General features: G+C 35.5%; 1 protein-coding gene across 2 annotated transcripts in view; it reads right to left on the reverse strand.

The window, feature by feature from the left end:
- Positions 1-22593, reverse strand: part of DPYD (dihydropyrimidine dehydrogenase) — a 776746-nt gene that overhangs the window by 733015 nt on the left and 21138 nt on the right. For both annotated transcript variants that reach the window (XM_058538603.1, XM_058538604.1), the window contains exon 2: positions 5387-5497. In XM_058538603.1, the coding sequence (XP_058394586.1) occupies positions 5387-5497 (111 nt within the window). The remainder of the gene's footprint in view (positions 1-5386; positions 5498-22593) is intronic.

Here is a 22593-nt window from a genome sequence, read left to right on the forward strand (position 1 = left end):
CTGATAGGGAGAGAAGACTATACAATGGAGAGAGGACTGTACAGTGGAGAGAGGATTACACAGTGGCTCAAGAGAAATATCTTCTCCGAGACATCAAAGAACCCCAACCCACAACCCTGATGTAGATATGCAAACAGTGATAAGTCAGTGATTGTCTGAATTAAATTAAAACAGAAAATTCTAACGCCAAAGCAAAATAGTCAGAAAACGAAGCAAAATAAACACAAAAAAATAAAACCCTTATATTTGTTGGTCAGGGAGTTGGTTGAAATGTACCTTTTTCACTTTCTTCAGAAATGCTGTAAGATTACTGGTCACAAATGTGACAACCATTACAATCCACAATTTCCTTAACTTTGATTTATGTCTTTCCTTACAATCTTATTTGTCTTTCCTAAGGAGGCCAGCTGATATACTGGAAAGGGCACACTAGATTCACATGACCAAAAGTCCAGATTTGGCTGCAACACTAAGTAATTTTAATGAGCTTAACGAAATCATTTAACATTTTCAGCATAGTATTCCTCATCAATAAAATTAGGAAACAATTCTGAATTGTCCATTTGCATCATGGTAAAAATTAAATGCAATATGCAAAAGTACTCTGAAACCTGTACAGTATTACACAAGAAGATATATAATCCTTATGTCTAGTATGTAAAGAATATGTAAAAGAAGAGTCATATTCATTCACACATTCATTCAACAGATATTTAGTGAGCACCAACTGTTCTAGAAGCTGTGTCCTCAGCTTATGAATCAAAACACATGATGAACAAAACACAAAAACCTCTGCTTTCCCAGACTTTATATTCTAGTGGAAAAAGACAGACAATACACAAATTAGCGAGTGAAAAACAGTATTATCAGTGATGAGTGCTATGAAGAAAAATCAAGCAGAGAAGTCTAAGGAGAGCTAGGTAGGGGGGCAGGTTAGAGTTTTAAACAGGGTGGCCAGAGAAGGCCTTGCTGAGGTGACAACTGTACAGAGGACACTGTGCAAACTGTGAGTAAGCTGGAATACCACTCACAGATTCCGAGCACAGGAATTTTAAAAGGATTACTTAGATATATTATCAAGAAGAGACTCTACCAGGAAAGGGCATAAGCATGGAAATCCACTTCAAAGCTATTGAAGCAATTCAGGTGAGAGATGATGGTGGTGGCTTAGAAAGGTTGGCGGTGGTGGAGGTGGTGAGAGGTGATCAGATTCTGGGTATATCTGAAGGCATAGTCAAAGGATTTTCTAATTAGTTATGGGAAGTGAGAGAAAAAAGGAAATTGTGGACTCTAATATTTCTCTCTAAATGAAAGAATGGATGGAGATGACTCCAGGAAGAACAGGTTTTGGAGATAAGATCATAATTTGGATTTTCTACATGTTACGTTTGAGATGCCTATTAGACATCTAAGTGGAGGTATTCAGGAGGCACTTGGTTATAGAGGTCTAGAATTTAAGAAAGTGTTCCAGGCTAGAGATATAGATACAGGAGTCATCTGTCTGTAGACGGTATTTAAAGCGAGGAGATGGAATGAGATCACCAATGAGATCAGCTGGGCACTCTAATATTTAAGGGTAAAAAGATGAGGAATAACCAACAAAGAAGCCAAGAAGGAAACACCAATGAGGAGAAAAGAAAACCATGGAGTTTGGTGTCCCGGAAGCCAAGTGAAAAATATATTTCAGGAAGGAAAGAGTGAGTGGCTGTACCAAGAGCTGTTGATACAGGCCAAGATTTGGCTCTTTGTTTAATAATTTAAAGTTCATTTTCCCTAAAAGCAAAATGTGAGACAAGGATTCTGGTGCACGTGATTTATGGTGTGAGCGCTCTTCAGGAAAAACCAGTACAGGAGGGGTGAAGTAGGGTAAAGAGGAAGGAAATGCTGAGCAAGGATCCAGTCAATGGTACTGTCTAGTCTTAGCCAGAATCAAACGCCCATAGGAGTCGTCCCTACTTTGAGGTGAGTGGGTGGGCTTCTTTTAAGATACTGGCTTTGCCTTTAGTTTTTAGAAGTTTAATTATGATGTCTTGCTGTGGATCTCTTTGGCTGTCACTCAGGTTTTTGAATCCGTAGGTTTCTGTCTCTTGTCAAATTTGGGAAGTTTGTAGCCATTATTTCTATTTTGAGTATTTTTGAGCTCCACCCTCTTTCTTCTCTTCTTTTGGATCAGGGTGAAAGTCCAGTGGTCTCTCCACTGACACCACGGCGTATGGGTGAGGGCACGGGCTGGCTTGGTTACTGGCTAGCTAGTGGGGGTGAAAGTCCTGACTCCCTACTCTTTCACCCAGTAGGGGTATTGGGGCATCTCATTATCTCACCCCAGGGTGGAAGTCTAGGCTCCCCACTCAGCCTTTATGAAATGCATAGGGATGGGGTCACAATTTCGTGTGTGTGTGTGTTTGGCTAGAGGAGAGCAGTTATTGTCTAAAAGTCTTCTGTCTTGCTAGGCTGTCACTTTCTGGTATTTTGATTAGAGAGAATAGATTTTTGTTGCAGCTTTTGCGTGTGTGTGTGCTGATTGGCCTTTCTGGGTTTCCAACTTCTTCAGCTCCAAGGCTGGAATATATGATGAAAAAAGAAAACCCAGAGAACTCACCACTTACGGGTCTTCAGGTTCCATATCCCTAGCTGGCTGCCCTTCTCTCCATCTTTCAGAGTCTTCTTATATTTGTCTTATGTATAAGGCTTTTTAATTTAGATGAGTGATTATAAAACACAAGTATGAAAATTTATAAATTTTAAAAAATAAATCATATCTTTTGGCAAAACTTTTATTCAATTCATCATACCAGCACAAAGAAGAAAATAATAAAAAGGAAAAGGACCGCATCCTTTAACTGCACTGAGGATAACTTTCAACCCTAGCTCCTTATTTCCCTTTTTCAAATGAACCTCACTGCTCTTTGTTAATCCAGGTGTGTCATATAGTTTTCAAAATGGTATACATCCAGAGATATAAATATGATCTAATAAATTGAGATTATTTTAACATATATTTAAAGCTTTCATTTTATTTTTCCACTAACACTTGTTCTTTATAGAAAACTCGAAATGTACAAAAGTGCCAAGGAAACAAAGATAATCACTATTAACATTTAGTTATATTTTCTTTTTTCGTTGTGGATATGTGTGGCTGTGGATAAGTGCACACATTCTTAAATATAGTGATATGTAATGCCTTTCCCATGTATAGATCATGAGTATTTTTCCAGATTATTATTTCAAAAATAATTTTAACGTTGCACAATTTACCACCAAATGAATATGCCCTAATTTACTTAACCACAACCCAGTGGTTGTTATTCAGTGGATCTTCCCTCTCATTTTTCTCTACCAAATAAATAATGTTGGGATAATCCACTTTCTACTGAATTCTTCATGTACATTACTAATTCCTTCCTAAAGATAATTTACTAGAAGATGACTTACTGGGTATAAGTGTTTGACAATTTAAAGGCATTATTATGGGCTAAACTGAATCCTCCCAAAATTCATATGTTGAAGTCCTAACCCCCAGTACCTCAGAAATTAATTGTATTTGGAGATAGTCTTTAAAGAGATAATTAAGTTAAAATGAGGTCATTAGGGTGGGCCCTAATCCACTATGATTGGTATCATTACAAGAAGAGGAAATTCAGACACAGGCACATACAAAGGGAAGACAATGTGAAGACACAGGGAAATGACAGCCATCTACAAGGCAAGAGAGAGGCTCAGAAGAAACTGACCCTGCTGACACCTCGATCTCAAACTCCTAGCCTCCAGAACTGTGGGAAAATAAATTTCTGTTCTTTAGGTCAACCAGTCTGTGGACTTGGTTATGGTAGCCCTAGCAAACTAACACAGATGTTAATGAATATTGTCAAAGATATTGTCAAATTGCTTTCCTAGGAATTTGTGCCAATATATATTTAATGGAGAGAGCCCATTTCACTGCATCTTTGCAATTATAAAAAACATGATAAAATAAGACTCAATTTACAGGATATCATTCTGGAATAAAAATGCTAATTTCCATAAAATAATAATAACAACAATCACAATAGAAAAAGTCTCTCTTTCTAAGTAAAATTCTGACCATCAATAGTTTAATAATCTATAAGTGAGACCTTAGAGAAGTCATCTAATTTATCTGGATCATAGTTCTTACACCTTTAAAATGAGAAATTTAGACGTGATAATCTTTAAAGGCTTTCTAACTTCGAAAATTACACGATTCTTTTTTCATTGCCCTTCAATTGTTCACATCATTATACAGGGTCATGCCTTATAGTCGGTCTATTCCTTGATCTAATTTGGACCACATCGATGTCCTTCTAGAGACCTCTACTAGAAATGTCATGGTAGAATGCAAACCTCACAAAACTGGAGCAAGGAAAACTGAATTCCAAATCCAGGTGTGCTATTCAGTGGCTGTGTGATCATCTCAAGTCATATTGTTTCTCTGTATTTTTATCTGTATTTCTATTTCTTTTTTTCATTCAAAAAACTGCTGAGTGGCCAGTGACAGAAAAATAAAAAATCAGATAAACACATATGCACATGCACACAAACCCTCAATTCCCATCCTCAAAGAGTTCATATGTAGGAAGAAACAAAGAAGTACATAAAAACAAACTAAAATCATTATATTAGACAGTATATACAAAGCACCAAAAGAGCTAATGTTAAATAAGCTAATACTATTAATTGTCTCATTAATTAATTTGAGAAAATTAATTCGTGGAAATTAATTTTGAAAAATCAGGAAAAAAAGGAAATTGCTTTCCAAAGTTAAAGATTTCTATCCCCTAAAATGGCATTTTAAATATTGCCTTCAAGGTTCTACTTACTTAATCCCCATCCCCATTTATGGCCTCGCAGTTGTACCTCTGTAATCACCTCATAGGCCCAGTTAAATAAGGTTCTCGCAATTAGTAATCCCAGAGAAACACTATTTTGCTTCTGTACCTCACCTGGAAATACTAGATGTTCACACTAAACATCTAATGTTCATATGTTCCCCCAAAGCATATTTTCAAACAGTTTGTATATACCAGTGTACCCTTCTTCAGTTGAATTATATCTGTAATATGGAAACTCTTCTGTATCATTGTGTCATTATATAAACAATTTTAAGGTAAATTTTATAGAATTTTAAGAAAAATGCTGGCACCAACCTAAATTTACATGATTTTTAAGCGTTTCAATAGATTTTTTTAAAGCAGTAAAATTAAACACACTTTCGAGATTATTCAAATATAAAATATTTAAAATAGGAAAAAAATCACAGCTGTATGTTATGCATATTTAATTGTATTTCAAAGCATATGTAAAAATCTTGTCTTACAATGTGTAGAATGAGATAATTTTCAGCATGAAATCATGTAGCAGCAGTACTTACAAAGCAGTTCTTATCAGGATTTCTTTTCCAATGTTTCTTGTCTAATTTCTTGGCCGAAGTGGAACGCAGAATTGCATGAGTTTGTGTTCGAGGATTTAAAGCCAGGATACTCTGAAAACAGTGTAAACAATGTATAAACATACGTAAATAGGTTGGCATGTAAAAAAAAATCAAAATTTTATTTTAATATTCCACCAGTGCCACACACACACATCACACACACACTATACCCCCACCCTCCACACACCCCCACACACCCTCCCACCCCCTGCCAAACAAAGGCTTAGCTAGGAGAGAAAACTTATGATACACGACGGAAAAATAAGACTACATGTGATCTAAACAAATTAGAAAAATGACTCAAAATTATCAAGATGGTGTTAAAGAAAAGTAAGTGAGAAATTCTGTATTTGGGTAAAAAAAAAAAGACTCCAGTGTGGGAAAATCCTAATACAACAAAAATTCATACAGATAAAGTGAGAAGGATCAAAGTACTTTTAGAAAAAAATCAAATAATTAAGAAAAACTCTTAAGGACGTGAATTGACAAAAAGCTAAAAGTATGTCCAAAATGTGACCTGGCTCCTCAAACAGTTATCTCAGCTTACATTAATAGGGTTATACTGGACAAAATATGATTGGAGTAATTCCTCTCACATTTTCAACTAAGTTGTCAGACAATGCATAGTAAAAATTAATTCTTCAGGAAAAACAAACTAAGAAACATGAATACAACAACAACAAAACAACAAACTTTGACCAGAGAGAAGGAACTATGGCGGTAATTGCTTCAGTTTAATCCAATTAACAATTTTTCCCAACATCTTTCAACAATATTTCTGTGTTAAGAAACAGTATGTAATAGCTGAAGAAAAAACGAGAGAATAGACTTAGAATGAGACAGAGGTTTTCAATAGTTCAAGAGCTTTCACGTGGAAGAGGGATTTAACTTATTTTGTATTAGTCGAGAATGCAGAACTGAGACGGTAAAAATTAACGGAGGAAGATTTGGATTCAGATATAATAAATACATAAGTGGTAGCTGCGACTATCTTAGAAATCACACCAGCCAACTTTATCGCCAACTTTGTCATTTAAAATGACATTCATCTCAAACTTTCCTCTTCCAAGAGGGTTCCCTTGACTAATCTAGATCTGTCTTTTTGTTCTACACAACACAAACATCTATTCTGGGACATACCAATCTACAGTAACTGCAGCTTTATAAATCTTTCTTCCCTCCTAAACCATAAACACTTTGAGTTGAAACATTAGGGATTTTTTTTTAAACTTTGAGTCTCTAACATGCAGCACCTAGTAGGTAGCAGATGTTCATGTCTTTGAAACAAATGATTTCAAAATCGTGAATTTGGTTTTTAATCCATACTGGTCACATAACTTGGAGTAAACCATTTATTCTTTTTGATCTTCAGTTTCCTCACATGCAAAATGTGGCAACACTTGGATCAAAAGATTGCAGTAAAGAATAAATGAAATGCATGATACAACATGCTTTCTGAAGGATAAACACCCTAACAATTAAAGCAGAGCGAAAATGGAATCCAAGGGTACTGCGACATGGATTCACAGCGACATAATTCGCTGCCCATGACTTGTTCATGCAGAGGCTGGATAAGAATTTGACAGGGGCCCTGAGGGGAAAGTTCCTACTAGACTTAACCAACTCTAAGATCACTTTCCAAATCTAGATTCTATGATACTATGAAAATTAATGGTCGTTTAATCTTTTTCACATATGAAAAAGAGCCTTTATTCGGCTCCACAAAGAATCATCAGAAAGAGCAAAATAAATGAGTAGATATAAGAAATTATAATACTACTAGACATACACTAAAAACGTTGTTTCCCTTTCTACTATTGTAATTCCACAATAAACTTATCTAAGTTTATCATTTACTAGGTGATATCCTAGCTGATTTTATAAGAATATTTATTAATGATAATACGAAGGATTTAAAAATTATGTAAACTATAAAAATGACTCTTCAAGATAAATTTTATACTTAATATTCTTAGATGAGAATAAAATCAGAAAAGAGACACTTCACTCCAGATTTGATTTAAACCAGTAACAACAATACTCTCCACTTTAAGTTTTTAGTTTACAAATTGCTTTCACACATATTATCTAATTTAACTTACAAACAGCTACTATTATCTCAATATTTTGGATGAGCAAATAAGTTCAGCATGGTTAAATAAACTGCTGGAGATCTCACTATTAATATACAAAAGGGATTGAATTAGAACTCAGTTCTTCTAAGTGTTGGGCTTATATTCAAATTCATCCAAAGATGAAGACTATATTCTACTGTGACTTTGTGAGGTATAAAGTAGAAAAGAAAATCTTTTTAACCACGTGTGTAAATAATATTAAATGGCACCTGAGTAACTCAATAAAGAATTAATTTCAAAGCCCTGTCTTATGCAAGCCTTTAAAACATAACCACTAGTGGTCACTTTCAGAATGGTGGCATGAAGACCTCTGCAGATCAACTCCCCAGCAAAACAAGCATAATTGATAAAAATAACAATCCTTCAAAGTCTCCAGAAATCATCTTAAAGTCAAACAGCAAATAAAGAAACATTTATTCAAGAAAGATCTACTAAAACTTGGTAAGAATGGCAAGAGTCTTCGGCATTTGAAGTACAACCTGTCCCTACCATCCCTTCTCCCAGCTCAGCATGACAGAACTTCCACCTCACTTGAGTGCAGCCAAGAACACAGGGCTCTCTCTGGCCCCTGCTTCTAGTTGAGGGCTGTGGTATCTCCTAAGGAGGGGAGCACTGTCAGCATTTATCATCCCCTTCCTCCCTCTACCTGCCATGCAGCAACTAAACTCCAGGAAAGTGCAGCTGAGAAGTCGAGAGCTCCTTTGCCCCACCAGACTCCACTCATAGAGCAGAGGCTCTGCCTCAGGAACAGCATACCTATAACACTGGGGTCCTGATCACCCTCACCTCAGCTTGCAATGGTTTGGAGTTAGCACACCAGGAGAAACAAGCTGACATCAAGGCTACTGCCTACACCAGTGCCCTGTTCATAAAGCAGGAGTCTCACTCTGAGAGTAGCAGGCCACTGTCACCACCCTAGCTCTGGAGCTGTGGCTCAGAGATATTTCCCAGAGGAAGAGGCAGGCCATAAGAACAGACAGCTCTCCCCAAAGGAACTGACTTTATTTGAATTTGTATGTGAGGAAGTTCAAGTTCTCAAAAACAATAAAGATTTTTGATGGCAAACAATTAAGAGGAGGCTGGTAGCTTCATGAGAGCAATGAACTAAATCATAAGGCTGATAGTTTACCAGAGAGAACCAGAGAAAGAGATAGCTAAGAATAGCTCCCCTGGGGTCACAAAAAACCTCAAAGACTCACCTCAAAAACTACCCCAGCAAAGGGGCCTAAATTCAACTGAATCACACTGTGGAACAACTTATATCCCAGGACATTGTCAAAAATAACAGAGCAATCAACCAGCAGTCAGTAGAGACTAAGAGCTGGGTGTGATACCAACACAGGCAAACAGTTTAACAAAGAAATCAGGGGAAAAGGCATAGAGACTCCTGATAAAACCAGGGTTATTGTGCCCAATACTGTGCCCATAATAATTGTGTTATTACACCCAAGGCTTCACCCTATGAGAGTGCTATCAGAGGTTCACACTAAAGGGGAAATAGATTTCGCTAAAATAGTTCATCAAGACACTAAACAAATAAGCAAAGAACAACAAGCCCCCATCCCTGTGGGTGGGAGGAGGGGATTAGTATCCAGAGTTGCTACAATATGTTATTTAAAATGTCCAGTTTCTAATAAAAAAAAATTGCAAGACATTCAAAGAAAGAGGATTGTGTGATCCATACAAGAAAAAAAGCAGACAGCAGAAACTACCTTTCAGAGGGCCCAGGTGTCAAATTTAACAAAAACTTCAAAGCAGCCATTATAAGGCATGTATGGTGACAATATCTCGTCAAATAGAGAATATTCATGGAGAGACAGAAATTATTATAAAAAAGAACCAAATGGGCATTCTGGATCTGAAAACTACAGTAAACGAAATGAAGAATTCACTAGAGGGGCTCAAAAGTAGATCTGAACTGGCGGAAGAAAGAATCAGCGAACTTGAGATATCAAGAGGGATTATGTAATCAGAAGAATACAGAGAAAAAAGAATGAAAAAAACTAACAGAGCCTTAAAGATATGTAGTACACCATTAAGGACACCCTGTAATGGGAATATCAGAAGGTGAGGAAAGAAAGGAGACAAAACATAAGAAGAACTAATAGCTGAAAATTTCCCAAATTTGATTTAAAAAAAACAGACAGAAAAAATCTTAAACTATACATCAAAGAAACTCAACAAATGTGAAGTAGGATAAATGTAAAGAGAAATACACATAGACATATTAGTAAAAATGCTAAAAGTCAAGGACAAAGAGGAAATCTTGACAGCAAGAGAAAAATGACTCATTACGTACAAGGGAACTCCAATAAGGTTAACAGTTGACTTCTCATCAGGAATAATACATGTCATAAAATAGTGGGATGAGAATTTCAAAGTACTAAAAGAAAATAAAATGTCAACCAAAAACTCTATACTGAAGGCAGAAGAAGAATAAGGGAATAGAAGACTTGAACAACACTATAAACCAACTAGACCTAAGAAATATCTATAGAACACTGTACCCAACAACAGCAGAATGCATATCCTTAAGTGTACAGAACATCCTCTAGGACAGAACACATGCTAGGCCATAAAAAGTCTCAACGAATTTGAAAACATTGAATCACACAAAGTAGTTCTCCAACCACAATGGAATGGAATTAGATATCAAAACAGGAAGAAATTTGGGAAATTCACAAACAACTTAGATAAACATAGTAAACATTATGCTGAGAGAAGTCAATTACAAAATACCACATATTGTATAATTCCATTTATATAAAGTGTCCAGAATAGGGGCTGGCCCAGTGGTATAGTGGTTAAGTTCGCGCACTCCGCTCCAGCAGCACGGGGTTCGCAAGTTCAGATCCCAGGCCTGGACCTACACACAGCTTATCAAGCCATGCTGTGGCAGGCACCCCACATATAAAGTAGAACAAGATGGGCACAGATGTTAGCCCAGAGCCAATCTTCCTCAACAAAAAGAGGAGGATTGGCAACAGATGTTAGCTCAGGGCTAATCTCCCTCACAAAAAAAAAAAAAGGGTCCAGAATAGGCTAAGCTATAGAGACAGAAAGTACAATGTGGTTGCCAGGGGCTGGGGGATTAAAGGAAAATGGGGAGTAACTGCTTAAGGGTATATGGTTTCTTTTTGGAGTGATGAAAATTGATTTGGTGATGGTCGCACAACTCTATGAATACACTAAAAACCTTTGAATTCTACACCTTATACAGGTGAATTGTGTGATATATAAATTATATCTCAATAAAGCTGTTAAAAAAAAATAATAACCACTAAATTCTACATTCCATGGATTTCGCTATACACTGCAGTCACTCAAATAAACATCACTAGGGCTTCTTTATTAGCCCAATATAAACAAAGATTATTTTTAGTAATTCCTATATATGAGAGACACAATATTTCTTCACTCTATCAATCTAGATCTCTTTGTCTTCTGGACAACAAACACAAAATAAAGCTATGAGTTTTATTCCTTATGATGAAATAACGCCAAAGCAACCCACAAACAAGAGCCAACATTAGAAAATAGAAATCTCATTTTTACATACAAAAAAGGAAAACATTTTCTCATTATAAAATAAATGCAGTTTTTTGTTCGTCTACTTATTCAACCTTGAACCATTACTAACCTCATACATTAATTCAAGCTGATAAATAAAAAGATGACATTTTTTAAAGGTAGTTATTGTGGCCAACATTTAAAGCAAAAAAACTAGGTAACATGCAAGAAAGATGGATGCATTTATTTTAGTTTTTACTTCCACAATCCATATTGTGATAAATTATTATGTTTATCTATGTCAGCATAGTAATATAACTTTTAAGAATAAACATTCTGAATGCAATTTATTGACTGCTTATCACAGTAGGTTTTCTTTTACATAGCATAAGTAGAAAGTATAACATAACATGAAATATTGGGTTAACCTTTTGTGAAAAGGCAGTGAGTTGAATTCAATGGATCTTAGGTAAAAATAAATTGGATTGTGGAGAATGGTTACCGAGGATTTGACTTAATAATATCTCAAATGAAAAGTGATATAAAATAAAAATACAGGACATGAGTGGCTGAGAGCTGTTAAAAACAATTTTCCAAAGCAAGACTTTTTAAGACTATAAGCCAATATCATCAATAACTAAGCAGCTGGTGGAACATACACGGGAGTTCTAAATTGCATTCTTCCTAAGAAATGACCAAAGGCGGATCCTAACAGGGTCATGGGGTCCCCTCTCTGGTAAATTGAGCACTTTAAGAGGCCCGTTTACCCTTTCAGATATAAGGTATGTTACTTACAGGGGGAGATTTTCTCCCACGCAGAGAATTTGGCCTTTGGCTTTCCCAATCATTTTCACTAACACAATAAAAATGTACTGGTGATTCCAGAGACAGAAAAAAATTTCACCGCACTAATTTTATTTAGTTTAAGAAATGATAGAATATGATCCAGAGACAGATTTACACATGAGATCAAATCAGGGTTATGTGTTGTTACTGTGTTTTCTGTCAGCACTATTTGGGGAAGCAGTTGGAATGCCACAACATACAAACTAGAATTCTGTATCTGAGGAGAGTCTTTCTGTGTCACCAAAGAGAGGACAAAGAGGAGGCCATATTGACTACAACCACAAGCCCTCACCTCACAAATAAAATAAGTCTTAGCTCGAAAATATTGGAACTGCAGTATTATTTGAGAGCTTGAATTCCAATTGCAGGAAGCCATTTGGCCAACATGTCCTCTTTCTAAAAACGTGGCTTTGTTTTATATCATAATATCAATTATCCAAACATAACGCACCATTAAGCTTCCTTCGCCCTTTGCATTTTAAATTATAAACAAATGTTTCCTCTTCAATACTGGTCATTACTTACTATAATTCTGAGCCATTAACATGAGATAGATATATATATATATATATATATATATATATATATACACACACACATACACATACTGACATTTTAGATTTACAGGCTGAACTTGATGAATTACATTTTGTCTTATTTAAATTATGCTTAAATTTTGTGTTTGATGGCTTATCCTGAGTCCTCTATAAGTTTTTTCCTACTTTCCATTGCAATAGTTAAAAAAAAAAAAAACAATAAAAATCATGCTTTTCTCATTTTTTCATAATTGGGCATAAATACCTTGATTTCGATAAAACACTGTATTGTGCTGCCATTTTATTCCTCAATAAATATTCTCAGCTAACAGGAAAACAGAAAAATCTATTGATCACTGGGTTTGATCAGTATTTGTTGCTTCATCCAGGCAACAATCTAACAAATGTTGATCAATGGAGAAATGAGATTTTCAGCACTTACTTAACAGTCTCTTGCTTATATGCCCTATCTCAGTTAATTATCCCACCCTTTCCCGTATCTATCATTAGTCATAGTGTAGGGTGAGTTTAAGTAAGTATCTTAGGAATTTTACAAAGGTGACTTGGTTCTTGGATAAGCTCAGAACTGATATGGTCAGTCTCCAGCTGGGCTGGGAGCAGAAGAGAAGAGAACGCAGCTTCATTTTGCACCCTACGCCCACGATTAAGATATATATAACCTTGAAATCTGAAAACCTTGGAAATCCATGGTAATCAGTCCTGGTTGAGGACTCTCAGATTTTCCCAATTTTTTTTTTTTAATGCACTTCCATTCTTTATCCAGGCTCAGAATTCTTTTCCTTTAGCTTAGACTACTTTTCCAAGTAAATTATCTTCTATTTTTTTCATTTTACTAGTTCTAAAAAAAGGCCAATTTTCCCTTTATGCACAATGGCTAATTCATTGTAATTAATAAATAATTGATGAAGGAAAGAATCTCTGACAGTCCTAAATCTTACAACTTTCATTTTATTAAGTATTCACTAAGCAATACGCATAGTGTTTGAGGTTAAATTTGGGCTTAGATCTTAGCTCTACTATTTTCGCTGGGTATTTTAACTCTCAATCCCTCCACTTCTTCAACTATAAAATGGTGATTAGTAATAGCAGCTACCTCATAGGACTATTTTGATAATTAAATAATATGATACATAAAACCATCTAGAATGGTACATTCGGTAAGTGCTTACTACATGTTATCAATTAGTATGGGACAGAACCAGATTTTAGACTCCATTCAACCAATGTATATTCACGTTCTTGTATTGCCAATTCTGAATACACACATGGGAATCATTTTTTTAAAGTACAGGAATACAGAAAAAGATGAAGGCAACAAGTGAAAAGATAACTATAAATAAGATAGGAAGAAAAAAAAAGAGGTATTCCAGATGAAACCAAATCACTGGTCTGTGAACTTATCTTTCCCTAAGCCTGCAATTTCAAAAGCAGACTGCCTGAAAATGCAATATGCTTTTCACAAATTAAAACGGAAGTTCATGAAATTCAAATACAGATTTTTAAAATCCACTACATATATACAGCAACGTACATATCATTTCATAATACATACAACTATATATACCTCATGGAACTTTGGTCCCAACATGTTTATTGAATTCACATTACATTTCCTTCTCAAGAAAGACAGGTCAGAACAAAAGTGATACATTTATAAAACATCAAAAACTCATCAACTGGAAAAGAATGAACCCCTTCAGAATACTACCCATATTGCCTGGGAAATTTGTTTCACTTCTATTGAACAAATAGTTAACACAAATAAAATAGTTTACCTATCTTAAAACATCACATTCATCACATCACCTTCCTGCTCAACAAGCAAAGGTACGTTACATGAAGTTCCTGTCTGGCTTTGGAAGGTCCAGTTTGTGACTCTCCTTCAGTTATAGAATAGACAGCACACACCAGGTACCTACGTGCTCTCTAACAGAAACAAAGTATTTTTATTGTCTTTCAGAAAAGATTGAGAACTCAAACACAAGAACCATAACTTATACATCTGATAGTAATCTCACAATTCTTAACAGAGAACAGAGCATGCCAAAGGTGGTGACTGATTCTGACTTAGACATTGTATTAGTCAGCTCTGACTGCTATAAAAGAATCTCTTAAATTGTGTGGCTTAAACAACAGACATTTCCTTTTTTTTTTTTTTTTTGAGGAAGATTGGCCCTACGCTAACATCTGATGCCAATCTTCCTCTTTTTCTTTTTTCTCCCCAAAGCCCCAGTACACAGTTGTATATCATAGCTGTAGAGTTGTAGCTCTTCTATATGGGACGCGGTCTCAGCATGGCTTGATGAGTGGTGAGTAGGTCCACACTCAGGATCCAAACCGGCGAACCCTGGGCCACCAAACCAGAATGAACGAACTTAACTGCTATGCCACCGGACAGGCCCCAGACATTTCTTTCTCACAGCTCTGGAGGCTGGGAATTCCAAGATGAAGGTGCTGGCCTATTCAGTTACTGGTCAGAGACGACTTCCTGGCTTACAGACAGCCACGTACTCACTGTGTCCTCACAGGGCAGAGAGACAGAGAGCCTTCTGTCTCTCTTATAAAGAGCCTTCTGTCTCTTCTTATAAAGGCACTAATCCCATTATGAGGGGCCCACCCTCAGGACCTCATCTAACCCTAATTACCTCCCAAAGGCCCCATCTCCAAATACTATCACACTGAGAGTTAGCGCTTCAACATATGAAATTGAAGGAGGACACAAACATTCAGTCCATAATAGTCATCTACCTGCGGAACTATGTGAATGCTGTTAATACTGGGCACTAACTTAAAAGACAGCTTTATTAAAGACTGCATATCATACCTCATTGAGTCTACACTTTATTATTTTATCAAGAGGAAACTTCAGAATAAACAAAAATACATTTAAAAAATAAAGTAAAAACAATATTAACAAAGAAATCAACACTAGCCATTAATTATGCATCTTCCTTTATTCTTTAAACCTTTTGAATAGCAAAGCACTAATAACATACTAATTTATGTGCTATTCATAAATTTTCATTACAAGAAGTAAAAATAAAGTATCACATGCAGGCACTTATAAAGTGGTATCAAAAATATAAAAAAGATAAGAACCCGTACTACAGCTATTCTATTTAAAAATTTCACTATTTTAATTATAAATTGTTTTTTACTTAATATAATGTTGCAAAGCATGCATGCATTATATATTTAAGTAAAAACTAATATTTTGAAAAGGAATAACTGTGAAAATCCATGCTAAAATACTATCTTGTGTTTGCAAGAGTTAAACATATATATGAATCTATACACAGAAAACCAAGATAAAATTACGAAGGGAAAGAATTGAGGATTATTACATTGCCAAAAAAAATTGACCAGTTCACTGGGTAATTAAGAAAATTCATATCCTAGAATTTATACTTTTGAGCAAGTAGCATGATTTTCAGGTTCACAAAATTGTAATAAATGAAGGATTGACTAGTTGCCCTTCATCTATATGATTAACAGCTAAAAGGAAAAAACATATATGTGGCTAGCAAGTGATTTATATCAGAAATAATAACTGAAATGACAGACACAAAAAAACTACCTATTAATTTTTGGATTTTATTAATATGAAGGATTATCATAAGATACTTTTTCTTTTGAGAAGCATAAAAGCAAGGCAAGGAGTATATGGTAAGTTGGAGAGTTGGACTATTTAAAATCAAGAAAATGCAACCTTTGAAAACATTTTTTTATTATTACGCTATAACCCTTAGTTTAACTCTCAACTCTCCATGATTTTTATGCAGCATTCAAATCTGTTGATTTGCTCCTCTATACAGAAACTCATCTGCTTTGGTTTCCCTGACATCATGGCATTAAAATCTCTTTCTTTTCACTGTCTTTACTTTTGTGACTTGCATTTCCTCTCTTGACCACAATGAAGGGTTTGTGGACCTCTACTGCATGCCCCTGTACTAATGATTACTCTTCTGTAGCTCAGTTTTATTTCTATATTCCAAATCCTTAGATTCTGCCTTGATCTACAGTCATCCGCTTCACTAGATGCCAAATAACCTACTTGCATGTTCCATCATCTCAATTTCTTCATATGAAAAGCAATGCATTGCCTTCCCCCCCGCCCCAACTTTTTAACTCCCCTTGACTTCCATCAATAACACAGTAGTCCCTCTTATCTGTAGAGGGATCCGTTCCAAGAGACTCAGTGGATGCCTGAAACCACAGACAGTACTGAACCCTATATATACTATGTTTTTTCCTATGCATACATACCTATGATAAAGTTTAATTTATAAATTAGGCAAAAGAAGAGATCAACAATAACTAAAAATAAAATAAAACAGTTATAACAATATACCGTAATAAAAGTTATCTGAATGTGGTCTCTCTCTCTCAAAATATCTTATTGTACTGTATCGTACTGTACTCACCCTTCTTCTTGTGATGATGTAAGATGTCGCAATGCCTACGTGATGAGATGAAGTGAGGTGAATGATGCAGGCATTGTGATGTAGCGTCCCAAGTGACACAGAGCAGGAAGGTGCAAGATTTCATCATGCAACTCAGAACAGGTGCACAATTAAAAATTTATGAATTATTTCTAGAACTTTCCATTTAATATTTTTGGACTGCAGTTGACTGAGGGTAACTGAAACTGGGGAAAGTGGAACCACAGATAAGGGGGGACTACTGTACCACCACTTCTCCAGTAAATTGGACTTCATATTGTGGTCAATCTGTAACTACTACTTCTTTTATTCCTTAAACCCACACGATGCCAGTCAATGTTAGTCACATCTGGCCCGTCCTTTGTATTTCCTATTTCTCCAACCTATTACAGAACCCTTATTGCAGTATGCTTGGATTATAACATAACAGTACTCTCCTGATTGAACTATTCACCTCAAGTCTATACTTTCTCATATGACAGACATCCTCCATACACACAGGTAAAGGCGTGGCCACACACACACACACATACACACACACAAAGCTTAAATGGCTCCCCATTACATACAGAACACCAATAAAAACCAGCACCTTGCTATTAGACCTGGTACCCATTTACCACTCCAACCTACCCTCACTTCACCTATTTGTTGTTTACTGAGTCTCTGTATAATCCTACAACCATAACTCTGCTCACATCACTTCCTATGTCTAGGATGCAGCATTTTATGTTACCTTAAATGCTAACTTTTCTTTAAGTTCTAACTGAGAACCATTTCCTCCAAAAATTAAGAAAAACTTTCCATCCCTTTATTTAGATTGCACCCATGAACTTCTAAAGAACCTACTGCCACTGCCATTCATTGACACATAGGATATGATATCAAGTAATTATTAATACATATGTCCTCTCCCATCAAACTGGTCAGTAAAACCCTCAAAAGCAATGATATACTTTATATATCCTCCTGTCTCCAAAACCAAGCATAATATTTCATTATGAAAGTATGAAGTGAAAATATACAAAAAAAAAAATTCTTAATGGGAAAAATTCCTTAGCAAAACAGTCTCAAAAAGCAGAAAGAAACTTCCAGTGGAGAGTAGAAGGACTTTAATGCTGGCAAAACAAACTGAATTGTTTTCTTCTTAGTGTTCCTTCTATTGCAGAACACAAAGAGAACACCATTCAGTACTTGTCAGCAGTTACACGGATTTTAAGCCATATAATCACGAACTACTCCAAAATGGGAGAGGTCAGTGTTTTCCTCCCTTTCATTCCCACGTTTAATCATGCAACTCACTTGCAGAAACAGCAGTGAAACATTCTGAACTGAAACTTGCAATGTGTGGTAATATTACATCAAGAACAAGTTCTGACAGGAAAACAAATGAATCACTTCTTGTTATCCCCCCTTAAAATGTTCTAGGGTCAAAATTTTGGATTTTATTACACAACACAGACACCTCCAACACACAGAAGACATGGTTCCTACAACGAAAGAAGCTGTAGATCACTGGAGGGAGCAGACATGAAAAAATAAAAGTAGTTTAAATAGGTTCATAGAGTAATGCAGAGAGCTATGTGAACCCAGAAGTTGAGTCTAGGAAAGGCTACATTTGAAGGATGTGTATTTTTTTTTTTAATGTATCTGTTTTAATCTTTAAAATAAAAAGGAGATCCTTTAAAAAAATCTCCCTTAAGAGAAAGTATGGTTTGTTATTTATAATAAGAAGAAGCTGGGAAATACCTGGCAGGAAGAGAAAAGTTAAATTATGGTCTGTCTACAGTGGAGTAATATATATACCTATTAAAAATCATGTTTAAAAGGATATTTACTGATATGGAAAAATACTCTTGGTATCACGGAAAGTTTTTAAAAGGAGGAGAAATCAAATCTATATCTGAAATAATATCAGTTCTGTTAGAAAGATATAATTTTGTGTGTATTAAATATTTTTAAATAATATAAAATTCATGTATATAACTACTATTTGAGGCACTTTTGTTCTCTTAATAAGTAATACCTTGTATTTTTAACTAATGCTCTTTATTTGAGTGCCTATGGAGAATGGTCTCCATTTAAAAAGTAATATTAGCTAGTGGAAAATATGCAGTATGATGTCAGATCAAGGCATCTCAATTCTTTAACAAACATGATCTAGCAATTCCAACGTAGGGCATAAATATCTCATTTTAAATAATTTAAATTTAAACCTAAAGCAAGATATAAAGAAATGATGCCTCTTTTACTAATCTTCAGTTGTAATTAAATAATACATGACCTAAACCAGTTTCCTTCCAGGGATCAATAAAATTAACTCTTTGCATCTTTTTTGGGTCTCTAGAATTTAGTATATTTGAGTTAGAATGGACTTTAGATATCAACATTTGATTTCCCATCCTAATTCAGGAGTCCTATTCCAAACATTCATTGAACTGTATAAATCAAATTTATCAAAGAACTATGACAAAGGGTTAGTCTTTTTAATATATAAGGCTCACATAAATTCATAAGAAAATGCTTTTAGATAAATAAGAAAAAGGAATGAACACTTCACAGAGGAATGCATGTATATTTCCAATTTAAGAGACAAAAAGAGAAATGTTTAGCCACCCACCGAGTCTTCACTGCAAATAAGTTTCTGCCGCTACCACTACTGGAAATGCTCTTGTCAAGTCTCTGATGATGAATGCATTGCCCATTACTTCTCTTTGGGCTACTGTTGTCATACACTTTACTTTTTTTTTAATTTTTCATATTTAGTACCTTTTTTTCTTTTCAAGTAATTTTTTGTAATAGCTTTACTGAGATATAATTCACTTACGACACAATTTACCCACTAAAAGTGTACAATTCAATGGCTTTTAGTATATTCACAGAGTGGTGCAACCATCACCACAATCAATTTTACAACGTTTTATCAACCTCCCCCCCAAAAAATCCCATTAGCAGTCACTTCTCATTTCCCCCAAACTCCCAGCTTTAGGCAAACATTAATCTACTTTCTGACCCTATGGATTTATCTATTTCTTTTTTCCACCTTTACTGAGGTATAATTGACAAATAAAAATTATATATATTTAATGTATACAATGTGATGTCTTAATATACATATGCATCAAGAAATGATTACTATAATCCAGCTAATTAACATATGCATCACCTCACATAGTTACCTTTTTTTATTTTTGTGGGAAGAACATTTAAGATCTACTCTCAGTAAATTTCAAGTATACAATACAGTATTATTAACTATCATCACCATACTATACATATTAGATCTCTATAACTTTTTCACCCTGCATAACAGAAACTTTGTACCCTTTGACCATTATCTCCCCATTTCCTCCACCCCCAACCCCTGGAAACCACCATTCTACTCTCTGCTTCTACGAGTACAACTTTTTAAAATTCCACTTGTGACATCATACAGTATTTCTTTTTCTGTGCCTGGCTTATTTCACTTAGCCTAATGTCCTCCAGGTTCATCCATGTTGTCTCAAATAACAGCCTTTCCTTCTTTTGAATGGCTAAATGTATTCCATTTTATATATATATATATATATATATACACACATACACACACACACCACACTTTCTTTATCCATTCATCCATCAATGGACACTTGAGTTGTTTCTATATCTTGGCTATTGTGAATAATGCTGCAATGAACATGAGAGTGCAGATATCCCTTCAGATACTGATTTCTATCCTTTGGATATATACTGAGAAGTGGGATTGCTGGATCATATGGGAATTCTATGAATTCTAACTTTTTTTTTTTTTTTTTTTTGGTGAGGAAGACCAGCCCTGAGCTAACATCCAATGCCAATCCTCCTCTTTTTTGCTGAGGAAGACTAGCCCTGGGCTAACATCTGTGCCTATCTTCCTCTACTTTATATGGGACACCGCCACAGCATGGCTTAACAAGCGGTGCACGGGTGCACGCCTCGGATCCAAACTGGCGAAACCCGGGCCGCCGCAGCAGCGGAGCGTGAGCACTTAACCACTTGCACCACCAGGTCGGCCCCTCTAGTTTTAACTTTTTAAGGAACCTCCATACTCTTTTGCATAATGGCTGTACCAATTTGCATTCCCACCAAGAGTGCACAAGGGTTCCCTTTTCTCCACATCTTCAGCAGCACTTGTTATCTTTTGTCTTTTTGAAACTAGCCATTCTAACAAGTGTGAGGTGATATCTCATTGCGGTTTTGATTTGCATTTCACTGTTGATTAGAGATGTTGAGCACCTTTTCATATACCTGGTGGCCATTTGTATGTCTTATTTTAAGAAATGTCTATTTGAGTACTTTGCCAGTTTTTTAATTGGGTTGTTTTCTTGCTATGGATTCGCCTATTCCAGACATGTCATATAAACAGAATCACACAATATGTGGTCTTCTGTAACTCATTTCTTTCACTTAGCACAACGTTTTCAAGGTTTATCCACGTTGAATTTTACATGTTTTAAACCTCACACTATATTTTAATAGTCAATTATTTTTAATCAGATTTAAATAAACAAAAATCATTTACCCATGCAGTTCCATTTTTGTAGTTTTGTATTCCTTTGTGTAAATCCATATTTCCACCCGGTATCATTTTCCTTCTGTCTGAAGGACATGACTTCCTTTAACGTTTCTTATAGTGCAGGTCTGCTGCTGATAAATTCTTTCAGCATTTGTGTATCTGAAAAAGTCTTTTTTCACCTTGGTTTTTGAAAGCTAATTTCACTGGTATAGAATTCTCGATGAACAGCTTTTTTTTTCCCCCAGTAAACACGTTGCTCTGTTGTCTTCTCAATTGCATTGTTTTCAACAAGAAATTTGCTTTTTGCCTTATTTTTCTTCTTCTGTACCTAGTCTGCCTTTTTTCCTCTGGCTGCTTTCAAGATTTTCTCTCTATCACTGGCTTATCAAATTTTGAGCAATCTGATTATGACGTGCCTTGGTGCTATTTTCTTCATATTTCTTCTGCTTGGGCTTCATTGGGTTTCTTGGACCTATGGGTTTATTTTTCCAAATGTTTTTTCACTCCTCCCACCCCTGCACTTCTCCTCTCCTTGGGAGATCCCATTTACATGTGTATTAGGCCACTTGTAGTTGTCCCACAGCTCACTGATACTCTTCTTTTTTTTTCCTTTCTGTGTTTCATTTTTAATAGTTACTATTGCTATGTTCTCAAGTTCACTATCTTTTCTTCTGCAATATATAAGCTTTTTTTAATCCTATCCAGTGTATTTTTCACCTTAGACACTGTAGTTGCCATTTCTATTAAGTTCAATTTGGGTCTTCTGTCTATCTTCCATGCCTCTACTTAACTTATTGAACATATAGAATATAGTTATAATAACTGTTTTAATATCCTCTGCTACTTCTAACATCTGTGTCAGTTTTGAGTTTGTTTCAATTCACTGATTTTTATCCTCAGTACGGGCTGTATTTTCCTACCGCTTGTCATACCTGGTAATCTCTAACTGGATGCCAGGTGTGGATTTCACCTTATTGGGGGCAGGATGTTTTCGTATTCCTATAAATATTCTTGAGTTTTGTTCTAAGACACAGTTGAGTTATGTGGAAATAGTTTGATCCTTTCAGGTCTTGCTTTTAAGATTTGTGAGGTGGGACTTAAATAGCATTTGCTCTAGGGCTAA

The sequence above is a fragment of the Diceros bicornis genome, chromosome 4, assembly GCF_020826845.1.
Source record: "Diceros bicornis minor isolate mBicDic1 chromosome 4, mDicBic1.mat.cur, whole genome shotgun sequence".
NCBI lineage: Eukaryota > Metazoa > Chordata > Mammalia > Perissodactyla > Rhinocerotidae > Diceros > Diceros bicornis.